The following is an 11855-nucleotide window of genomic DNA, read 5'->3' on the forward strand; positions in this document are numbered from 1 at the left end:
TTAATTGAAAGCTACATTTCCTGCCCATTTTTTTCCTTTGGTCACTTTTTAAAACAAATTTTGCTAGCCTACGTATGACAGCATTTAGTTGTTGTAAGCAGTAGCTCAGCTCTGGTATTTTAATATCCATGCATTTGTATTATTTACGTGATTTTTCGCACAATAAGGTTCTTTGAGGCTTTAAATTGGGTCAGGTTATGAAGTTATAAACGTCTTTTTTTGGTAAAATGTCTAATGATATATGTATGAAAGCCGAGAAGGGACTTCGGACTTTCAGACTTCAGAATTCAGAATTCCGTCAGACTTCAGACTTCAGAATTCAGAATTCAGACTTCTTCAGAATTTAGACTTGAGACTTCAGAATTGAGACTTCTTCAGACTTCAGACTTCGGGCTCCAGACCCTGGGTATCAATCTTCCAATTTTCATTCTTTGTTGTTGTGTACCAACATGGATGATGTAAGTAGATTACCATATCGAGTGCACTGCGGGGAAAAAAAGACAACGTCGGAGCTAGTTTTGGTTTACAATTTAAGTGATTTGGCACCTCCGCGTGTCTCGTCCGACACAGGCGCCAAGGCGAACGTCACCCCACTGCCTGTTGTGGAAAAGGAAGAAATTAACTTTCAGCGAAAGATGAGCTTGGCCGAGGTTCCTTTGGTGTCGTGTACAGGGGCGTGTGGGTCGGAACCGAAGTTGCAGTGAAGCATGTTAAAAATACGAAACACCAAGTGTCTTCAGACAGTCATGGAAATGGAAGTACGAATTCACAGCATGGTTCACCAACCGAATATTGTGCAAATTATGGCCGTTTCATATCTGAAAAACTCTATTTACCTGGTCTCGGAACTTATCAAGGGGCGAAGTTTAGAGGAATTGCTATTCAATGATGACGAAAGCTCTAACACTTTCACGATTCAAAGCTGCAGTTAGATTGATGTTGGGAAGCAAGTTTCGTCAGCTGTTACCTACTTGCATAAATTGAAACTTCTTCTATTACACAGAGACATGAAAACCTACCAATGTGCTGGTAGCCGGGAAAATCCTCATCACAAAGCTGTGCGATACGGGTTTGAGCAAATTGAAGTCAGCGCAATCCCTTACACGCACGACTAGCTCAGCAATCCAAGGAACTCCCAGAAGAATTCAAGAATTTGTTGGAGAAGGCTTTAGAGCCTCTACGCAAATCGATTGATGAAGTGGAAATAGCGTTTTTCCTCTTCTCCCTTGAATTTTGCTTCAATTTTCTTGCTAACCTGTAATTTGATTTTATTTAAGGCTAATGTTAACCGGCCGCCTGGCTCCGCTGGCCCCCATGGTTATTCCAAGTAGCCAGTACTCTAATTTTTACTTTTAATATTTTCGTTGTTGTAATTTATTTTTGAGCGAGAGTGAGTACAATAAAGATTGATGGACAAGTTAACAGCCTAAACTTTATATTTTATTTTTCAAGTGTTGCATGAAACTCAGTGGAAATTTTTTGTGCTCTTCAGAATTGAGTAGGAACGGTGTTGATATTGCTTGAGACGGAAATCTCTCTGCTTAAATAAAGATGATCACGGCGGAACTGAGCGTTGGTTCACAAAAAACGATAAAAAAAGAGGACACAACTGAGGAAATTTTCGGTTACTTCGGTATAAATGTTCTCGATAACATTTTCCACTATACGGCTACGCTTCTGACGAAACATGCAGATGTATTGCCAAAAGTTCATTTCTAACACGGAGAAACTGACGCAGTTGGCTGTTACTTGAAGAAGCAATCACCGTCGCAAAATAAATAACGTATACTTTTAAGTTACCATTGCTTTTTAGACGAACTTGAGAGTAACTCGTGTAGACTGGCTTTAACACAAATATAGGTTTCTACCTTTGTAAAAAATTAAATCAATAACACTACTTTAGTTTTCCCGTCAATAATAGTTGAGCATCTAGTTTTTTTAGTGCTCCTTCTAATAAAGTTACATTATATAACCTGCTTCGATGAATCCTTTCTAGTAGCTCGTAATAATCATTTTAGTCGAGCACTATAGGTTACTAATTCCCACGAATGGAACTCAATTAGATTCACACCAGAATGACTTGCCACTGATTCCTGGCAGTAGTCTTAGTGAATAGTAGGTTAATGAGAGAGACAGTGAAATGCTATTTCTGACAAATGAGCTCGTGAAGAAGGCCGTAATCAATATTTTGTTGGCTCGGGACGCATCAGAGCTTAGGAATCAGGCCATGGGCGTTAAAGGTAGCAATATTGGGGTCATGAGCCCCTTATTCCAAGTGGAGGTCACCCTGGCCTCAGAACAGACCGCGTTTCTGGTCCAAATTTAAGTTTGCGAGTCTTATCCTTCCCTTGTTTATTTATTCATTGAATCGTCCATTTCCTATTTAGTTCCTGTAAGAAGGAGTTTCTTTAGTTACAAGCTAGATTTCCTGCTCAGATTTTTCCTTTGGGTCACTTTTTAAAGAAATTTTTTTTCTAGCCTCCGTATAACAGTCTTTGCTTGTTGTAAGCGGTAGCTCAGCAGGGTTAGTCGTTAATATCCATGTGGTTGTATTATTTACGTAATTTATTGCAGCTTATGTAGTTATAATCCAATGATATATGGCATTAACATTTTGTATTATCAATATTCAATGGTTTCTTGTAATAATTACTTACGTCGTTCGGATTGTCAGATTTGTAGATCCTCAGCTGGGGATAAATCCCTAAGATATTAGTAATTCCCCAGCCTAACTTTTAGCGTAACTGGCAACGAAATTAGTGATGTCGACCTTGAGATGTCACAGCTTGTTATATGAAAGAGATTGTCGTCAAGAGTGATCTACTATGGTATCGACAGCCTTGTAATTCCTGTGTGCTTATTTGAGGGTTCACTCTAAAAGGTGCTCTGTAATGTTATCACCAGCCTGACTGGCTCGGAGTTTATATGCAAATACCTGAGAATGTAGGTCTAGGCTGTCTAGTGAAAGAAAACTGAAACTTAATTACAATAATTGTAGATTATCGAAAGCGAAGGAATTCTGTACGGTATTGGTATGGAGCATATTATTGCTGATCCAAATTTAGTGTAAGAGAACAATTGTTGTTAGATTGCAGCATATTTCGCCAAGGTGGTTTCCGAACATTAAAGAACATGTTTACTTTAAGGCGGCGTCTGTTGGTTGTTGCGTGATAGAGAAAAGTATCCATCGCACTCGCCTCGTAATAACTTAAATCACAACCTAATAAATCGTATTGACTTTGTTTCGTTGTGTGTGCGAGTGACTCTGAGTTTCGACGAAAACTGTCGGTGTTGTGCGCAAGGATTTGGTGTACAATGCTCCGAAAAGTAAAACGAAATTGAGAGTATATCGACAAAATTTACTTTACCGAAAGAAACACGTTTGACATGCTAAAAGCCTTTTAGTGAGTTGCTTTCAAATAGATTAATTATTAATGAATGATAAAAGAGCGACTATCATTGACTCTGTGCGCAGATTAAGGAATGAGTGCATGCTTGGTTTCTGGTGTTTGACACCGTGAAACATTAAAACACGAAAGAACAACGAACGACATTATTAACGCCATGGTTTGTAAAAGAGTTTAGATTAGATTTATTTCATACACCAAAGAATCAATCGTTATTTATATCACAATTCGTCATTATCTGATAGATTTGTACGTATGAAGGCACAGCCAACGAAAAGAGAAGCGAAGAGTCAGCTTTCGTCGGCTGCATTTTCTAGATAAGGATGAAGAATTTTCCTCTTCTGAATGACGTTTTTTATCATAAAAAAGCTTCACAGTGCTCAATTCGGGCGTCAGCTATGGGTTGGCGATGGAAATTTCGTATAATTTAGTCCGCTTTTTGTGCAAATGAATTGTTTAGTGAAATGTTCGAAAATGTGCTTAATATGTTGGCCGGCTGAGCCAGAAGTTCGCCGAAAACTTCCGACGTCATATTTTTACAATTCCATACTCCTCTACCTTATTCAGCTAGTCTGAATGAAAATGTCATGGGAAAGAAGTTGGATATTTGTGCTGAGCCGAGATTAAAAGTTGCTTATTTACATAAAATTTGGTCATGGCGGCAGAGGCAAAGCAGGTGTCAAACTGAAAAATAATTTTGACTGTAAAATGTCGTTAAAAAAGGCCAAACTCATGTACTTTGTTCTCCTAAAGGATTGATCCAGCTAAATATGCGAAGAAAAAAAATTCTTCAAACCAGAGTTTTTTGAAAAGACGACCATAGCAGTTTGTGCCATATTTAATGATCGGCACTGTTCAAATTGGGCCTTTGAGGGCTGAGGCGATTTTCCATCGGAAAAAATTTATTTTGAAAAATTTTGAAAAACCAAGGTGGTCGATTGTTCGAACAGCAATGCACCGGATCACTTTTAGAGAGACTGCTTCTTTTAAAATTCGTATTCAATCATCTATCGCGATCGCCTCGTTAAAACCACTTAGAACAACTAAGTAAGTCGCCATCGCGAAGTACAAACTCCAGGGTTAGCTTCGAGCATTATTTTTCCTGGAGTCTTGATTTAGTTTGGTTGTGTTTTAGGGTGGTTTTGAGGAAGAGAGTGGTATGTACGTAGGGTTGCTATCGTTATTATGTCAGTTAAAAGCAAATAATTTTCGCTTAATTGATTTGTTTTAATGAGCTTCGATGTTCCCCTTTTACGGCAAATACGATTAATTTTGCAGTTTTTTTAAATAAAAAATTGTTGTGGACGAAATCTTTAACTATCCTGCGTGCAGCCCACGCATATTGTCTCAAACGTCAGAGCACACTCGCACTTACCATAACTCGCGTTCGGGAGTTAATCAGGTCGCGATGGCGATGATATGTCTGTTATGGCCACTGCAGTGATTCTCCTATATAGTTGACACCCAACATGGGCACTGGGTTAGTTACTATTGACTGTGGTACCAGTTGTATAACCTTTAGCTCATGTAGAAACAGAAGTCCCAGTGGTAAGGATTTGAGACAGGCTATAGACTGTTCGTCTGTTTTTCAGAGGAGTAACTGAAAGTTGAAATTTTATGGGGTATGCTTGACCGGATATGCAAGATTCATAGAAGGGTGAACGTTGATTTACTCGTTTAAGATAAAGAAAAAAAAGGTAGAAAAGAAAAGGCAACTTTCTGCTACTGTCCAATTTCTACAAAAACTGTCTCAGTGTTGCACAAGGATCCTCCAAAACATAAAACGGAATCGGAAATATATTCCGTTACTAAGTTTCTATTGGAAAGATACATTGTTTATTAACAACTATCATTGACTTTGTGCTCAGATTAAGGAATGAGTACAAGCTTGGTTTCCAGTGTTTGACACCTTGTAACATTAAAACACGAAAGAACTACGACATCATTCACGCAGTGGTTTATAAAATAAGATTAGATTAGATTCATTTCATACATTCTCAAAAACGAAGGGGGAGGGGAGGGGAGTTGGAGGACTTAGGGGATCACGTGGATTTCTGGGGGAACAGAGGGGATATCGGTGGTCGCTAACAGAATATAAAGGGGCGACTATCGTTAATTGACTGCAAACGATGGGGGGATCAGTAGAATCCTACAGAGCCGTGAGGGGGGGGGGGGGGGAGGGAGGGATCAAGTAAATTTTATTGTGACTCAATCAAAGTCTTTGGTTGCCTTCCATAGACAGAAAAGTCGTCATTATACCTCTTCCAAATCGGCGGTTTAGTTGTGCTCTGGTTGATAATACCGTGTTCTATTTTTGCCATGAAAATGTTGGCAAGCGTTACGGCCACTCAGGTAAGCACGTTTTCTGAGAAACAGCGAGGAGTCCCCGTATGATAACAAGAACAACTGCGCGCAAAGCACACTGGTCGAACGTGATCCTTGGACGTCCTACCAAGTAAATGGAGCTTTTCGCATGTATTATGAAAGTTTTCTATACAACTTTTTCCCTGGCTTGGCTTATCATTTATGACGCTTTTTGTTTCAGTTGTTGAACAAAACAAGTATTACTGAGAACAGATCAGCGATGGTTAAATTTCTATAATATCAATCGTAATGGTGCTGATAGGTTTTTATCGTGTTGTCTAACTCATGGAAAAAAGAAATTCAAAACGTACAGCTCTGAGACCGTGGACGCTGTTGAATACGAAGAGGGATAACAGTGTTACTACATTGACGTACAGTCTTTTGTATGCGAGTTAGAACAACGGGTGGTTCTGTGCCAATGCTTCTTCTCGTGGGAACGAGATTTCGGCAAAAAAGACATCTGAGAATTCCCCTGAATTCATAGTTGAATCCTTGGTTTAAACCAAGAAGCAAACAAGGGTTTATGGCACTATTGGCGTGTGCTAGAAAATATAAAACGGAATTCAGGCGTTCAACTTTGAGCAAAGCCTTATAAGTGTTATTAAAATAGAAAATGAGTAAATGCTGGATGTGAGCTGGCAACCAACACAGCGCAAACGTCACCACCACGATTACGATCATGCGCAATACCTTGCGCCTGGACAGTTCATTTTGATGTCTCTGATGGGCTGTCGGCTCCCCTGGGATCTGGCGTGAACAAACATGTCGACCAATGAGAACATGAACCCATGCGATGAAAACAAGAGGAACCAAATACAGTATCAAGAACATGGTCATGAAATAGGCTCTGCTGATAGAAACCTGGACACTTCTATCAGAGGAAAAGAAATTCCAAACCGTTCTGCACTCCAAATGAAAGCCATCAGCACTCTTTACAACGTCAAAGACCAAGAGATACAGCAGGAAAAACAGGGAAGACGAGATCCATATCACAGCGGTGACCAGTTTTGTGTTTCGAATGAAACGCATATCTCGAAGTGGATGAAGAATGGCGAAATAACGATCCACTGTCATGAAGACAAGTGTTACGATGCTGACAGCGAATGACAAGTTCCCTAGGAAACTAAAAAGCTTGCACGTGACTTTTCCCACCGCCCCTGGGATCCATGCCAGGCCAATGTAAAGATATTTCACCTACAAAGACAGGGAGATACTACTCAAGATAGGTTTTTCAATGACGACACGACCTAATAGCGTGAGAAATAAAAATGCGTTATACCGCTGGGAGTGAGTGAGAGCTTTTTGCATAACGAAACTGAACAACGAATTAACACTTAACAATTGGAAAATTGTCACTCACCTCAAACGGCATAACGAAGAGAGAAACAAGTAGATCTCCAACTGCCATATTTACAACTAAGAAATTGAATTTGGTCCTCATCTGTTTTCGAGAAACCACAATGTAAATGATACAGATGTTACCAAAGAAGCCGAAGACGAAGATAGCCACATATGCTACAGTTATCCATACAGTAGCGCTCACAGGAAAGTAACCGTTGACAACTGATGAATTCAAGTTTGCCACACCTGAGGAAAGAAAGGAGAAATAAATTGCCTTTGATTTTGAGATTTCTATTATTTTTCTGACAGATAATGTGGTAAGAAGCTGACTTAACCTAGCCAAGCCTAAATAATGACGCTGCCTAATAAAAGAGGAAAGCAGAAAGGTTTATAGATTTCTCCCCAGTTTGCAACCCCCCCCTTCCTTTTGCCTAATTGAAGGAGAAAACCTCTCATCCAATGTTATCGAGTTCCTTAATAACAGCGCTCGAGGGCAGAGAAACATCTGTGACTCCTTACTTCCTTCGTATAACTCACGCCTGCTTATCTGAATGGCCTACTAATACCACGCGGTTTGTACCAGATGGCGTTGCCCACGTATCGCTAAAATCACCACACTTATGTTGACTTCGACTCACATAGAGGCAGCCATGGTAACACTACGAATTCTTGTTCATCCAAAATGTGCAAAAACAAATATCTTCAGACCAATAAGACATGAAAACGTACCTGCAATAGAAGAATTATTTACCGCCATCATGCCACTCATTGCCACTCTCTGAGTGATCGAAAGTTTCAAGCGTCTTTTTACTGTGGTGAACAGTAAAAAAAACAAAGCTGAGAATAATGTTACAAATTAATCCAAAAACATAATTTTAACCATGAATTAATGGTGCAAGTAAAGCATATTTCTTTAACCTCAAAATCAGTTATGCAGCGATTAGATGGTTCTCGTTCTTCGCACTCAGTAATTGCAGTGAATTGTTTCCAACTGTCACTTGATTCACTGATGAACACTTTTGGCCATTACATCTTTTCATAGAACCGTAGAATGAAAAAAATAATCCTATCTATTTTAGGAGCCGATCATTACCTATCGCCGGGGAGAGGGGGGGGGGGGGTAGGGGGGATGTTGGAGGATTTTGGATTTGTCAAGAGAGGCTTTACGCCTGGTTTGTTACTCGCTACATGTTCGCTACTAAGATTCCGAATTCGCTGCCTCTGTTAATTTGCAGTCATAATTTCTCTTTTAACCATTAACCACAAGCAATATCTGTAATTTATACTCTCAACTGCGTGATTGACGTTTTTAGAAGTCAGTTGAACTGATCATGTTAAGTTAATTTCAAGAATGGGTGACGATTGCATCACGTGTAAAAGACCTGTTACATCGCGGAACCACAGGACCTGTAACACTGGTAAGTTACCTTTCATACTTCATTTTCACTCAGTTTGTAAAATCCTATTTGATCTTTGAGGTGATGTCAGGTATTTTGCAGCAAGAAATCGTTCCGCACAGCTACCGGGATAGGTTGGGTTTGCACAGCCTGTCAGTTTTTTGTCCGGTGGCCGAGAGCTCTAGAATATCTATGACTAAGTCATCAGCCAAAATTCTTGAGTCGTCAGAGTTCAACCCTCGTTCGACCCAAAGCGATTCATTCCAGTCGACGATTTATAACCCCCCCCCCTCCCCCATAGTAGAAAGTTACCGTTTTTAAATGTAATACTTATCGGAGCTCGATTTTAACGTATAATGATAACTGTACTCAGTTTACTGTACAATCCATCGCTAAAACTTTCTATGAGCACTCTCAGTGAAAGATTAATTAGCCTGTGTCTTTTTTAATGGTAAACTTTAACGGTAGATGACTTTTCTGTTTAAGACATCTCTAAATAATCTATTTTTTTTTTTATGGCGATGTTGCAATATTTTCCTAATAATAAGTGAATTAAGTAGAAAGCTTTTATAGCGTGCATAGATAGCCTAGGTTTCAATGCCTAGTTAAGTAGGATTTAGGATTTTATATAATCATTGTAATTAAAGTAAGATCTTAGATTGTAATCAAAAGTTACGTAATAAGCTCTTAAAGTGCTGTGTGTTCTCACTTAGATTCGGGTCCAGATTACCCCTGGATTCAATTCGTTTACATTACTTTGAGTAGAAATCTTCTTAGCGTGTACATAGACTCTGAAATATATAGTTTAATAATAAGGAAAGTACTGTAATATTATTAATTTTGACTCTTCTTTACTGGTTTTGTGCTTTCTCTCTCTTATTAATGCCGCTGTTCCATTATGAGCGATGCGCGGGCTCGATTATAACCACGATAATATACTAAAACATGGCGCCCATTTCAGGTTGAGTAAGGCAGATTTCTTTAAAACAAGATTTTGGTTCTAAAAGATCGTGGAAGAACTAAGCAGCGAATTCGGCATGTAAGTAGCGAACTTGTAGCGAACTCGAACGTAGCGAACTCGACGAGTAGCGAAACCGGCTGTTACCCACGAGAGAATTATCCTTATTCCACTTAAGGCTCCGTAATATTCTCAGCATTCTCCCCTCAATTGGTAGTCAATTTTATATAGGCCCCCCCCCCCCCTTTATACCGTGTGAGCCATGACTGATCTATCCTCCGTTCTCCTCGAAAGAGGATCTTATTAATGGGAGATAGCTTTGACGGTTGGCGGATAATTTCTGTTTAGGTTTGGACAGTTGACGATTAAATGTCAGGGCCTTTGACGGTTGACGTTTATTAGAAAGATATATTTTTATGAGTAAACAATAAATAATGAATGTTAGCTTAGTATCTTGCGCACTTTTACGATTCTAACGACGAGTTATACTTAAAATTTTAGTGATATTTTTTTTTTCTAGCGCGGTTGTTTTGAAACGCGAGTCAAGCGAATCGTAGTGAATTTCAACCCTGTTTTTGGCTTGTAAAATCGACCGCGGGGCTTGAAACGGTTTTCCGCGTTTTTCTTGAAAACGAGCGGTTCTTTCGAATAAAAAACTACATAGCGTTTGTATACTTACTTAGGTCTACCACTATGCAAAAGAAGAGCGATTTTGACTTTTTGAGCCTTGCCACGTATTGACGATTTTGGTCGATTTTTGCATGGATTCGCTCTTAAACTTCACTAACTGTGATAATAATTGTTGACTGTTGTTAAGATGTCCTACCCTTTCCATAATAAAATTGCGTCGACAATTTGAACCGAAATACTTTTCAAAATCATTAAAAGCTGCAGCTTTTGCGAAAAAAATTTACAAGTGCCGAAAGAGGAAAGTGAATTCAGTCAATGTTGACGCAACGGAAGATATACAAGCTATTAATAATCTTACGTTACCTGGAAAGATGTTTTGGAACAACTGCAAAAGTTTGTCAATACTCTTTAGTGTCTTCTTTCTTTGTATTTATAGGCGTTGGACACTTCATCTACACTGTAAAAGTTGCTTTTTGAAAAACGTTAGAGACACTTGACATTAAAGCTGTATCCAGCTTGAATGGTTGACTTTTCTGCTGATGATTGATTGATTGTGAAAAGCAAGCCTGATTAATTAACGATTGGTTCATACGTCAGCGTAAGTTCATCGAGATATGAAGCACGCGGGAAGTTTGGAGAGCACGAAGGATGCGTAAGAGAGCAACTCTAGCTTCTTGAGTATCATATCTCAATGAATGCACGGCTGACGTATGAACTAATTGTTTTATAACATTTTCAGGCCGATGGAAAATTTTTTTTCTCGATGGATTTGTTTGCTGACGTCATGAGTGTGCACAATGGGAATGTGAAGCACGTTCGCGCAATTGAATTTGATCAGACAAATTTACTAGCTATGTTATAATTAATATTACAGTCGACTCCATTATTGCGAACACCCTCAGGGGGAGATCTAGTGTCCATAAACGAGAGTGCGAAATGGCATGGTGCGCGAGAAAAAAATATTGGATTGTCTCTAAATATATGAAATAATATGTTACTGAGCCAACATTAAGTTTCTAACGAACCGGAAAAAAGATACGGCTGCAAGCAGGAAATTCTCAAGTTCGCACCCAATTGAAAAATGGGTTCTTTATTTTCCTTCATCGTAATGTCGCTTTATATTATGTTAGCCTGAATTTTGGACGAAGTGTTCGCTATAGCGAGAGAAAAAGATAAGTAAAATGTTGCACTGGGGGGCATGAAAGTGTCCGCATTTTCGTAATAGCGAGAGTCCGTAATGACGGGAGTTTATTTCAGTTATTTCTTTTTTGCGTTTCGCAAGGGGACTGGCTCTTGTCCCCAATGGCGTGGTGTCCGTTATAACGATCGAGTTGTCCGAAGGGCGAGAGTCGACTGTAGACCGAAGAGTTTGAAAAATTTATCTTTCGACGTCCTCAATCTATTGATGAACATCTGCTTCGAACTGAATTAACTCAACAAGAATAAATTAATTAAAAGAAAAGGAAAAACACAAGAACATATATGCAAAGGCACCTGTTCGAAATAAATTTTATCCTTACTTTTCCCACGGTATATTGGCTGCTGTTGGCCGATAAAAGTTTGATAGCCGTGATGTGACATATTTGGTCGTGTAACTGAATAAGTAAACGGACATGAACATCAGCGACTGATAATCTGAAAGAGTTAAACAAATTTTTCTGCAATGAAAATGAAGCGAGAACAGCAGCTAACAGATGTTATCAGTGTTCTGCGGTGTGAAGCGTGCTGTAAGACCGCCTCTCAGTTATTTACTCTTTA

At 39.2% G+C, this 11855-nt stretch overlaps 1 protein-coding gene across 1 annotated transcript; it reads right to left on the reverse strand.

Moving 5' to 3' along the window:
- Positions 1–5907: 5907 nt before the first annotated feature.
- Positions 5908–10646, reverse strand: LOC149038903 (substance-P receptor-like). The gene is made up of 4 exons (XM_089186158.1): positions 10461–10646; positions 7842–7922; positions 7132–7358; positions 5908–6965 (listed from the first exon to the last, which is right to left on the reverse strand). Exons 2-4 carry the CDS (start codon positions 7879–7881, stop codon positions 6072–6074), a joined length of 1161 nt encoding a protein of 386 aa, XP_089042284.1. The 5' UTR covers positions 7882–7922; positions 10461–10646; the 3' UTR covers positions 5908–6071.
- Between the last annotated feature and the right edge of the window lie 1209 nt (positions 10647–11855).

Source organism: Pocillopora damicornis, chromosome 10 (genome assembly GCF_964200805.1).
Source record: "Pocillopora damicornis chromosome 10, jaPocDami1.2, whole genome shotgun sequence".
In the NCBI taxonomy this organism is placed as follows: Eukaryota; Metazoa; Cnidaria; class Anthozoa; order Scleractinia; family Pocilloporidae; genus Pocillopora; species Pocillopora damicornis.

Excerpts from the sequence above, each read along its gene's own strand:
- LOC149038903 (XM_089186158.1), bottom strand. The coding sequence starts at position 7,881 with ATGAGTGGCATGATGGCGGTAAATAATTCTTCTATTGCAG. Across the intron at positions 7,359-7,841 it reads AAATAATTCTTCTATTGCAG|GTGTGGCAAACTTGAATTCA; the intron begins GTACGTTTTCAT and ends TTCTTTCCTCAG. Across the intron at positions 6,966-7,131 it reads TCTTCGTTATGCCGTTTGAG|GTGAAATATCTTTACATTGG; the intron begins GTGAGTGACAAT and ends CTGTCTTTGTAG.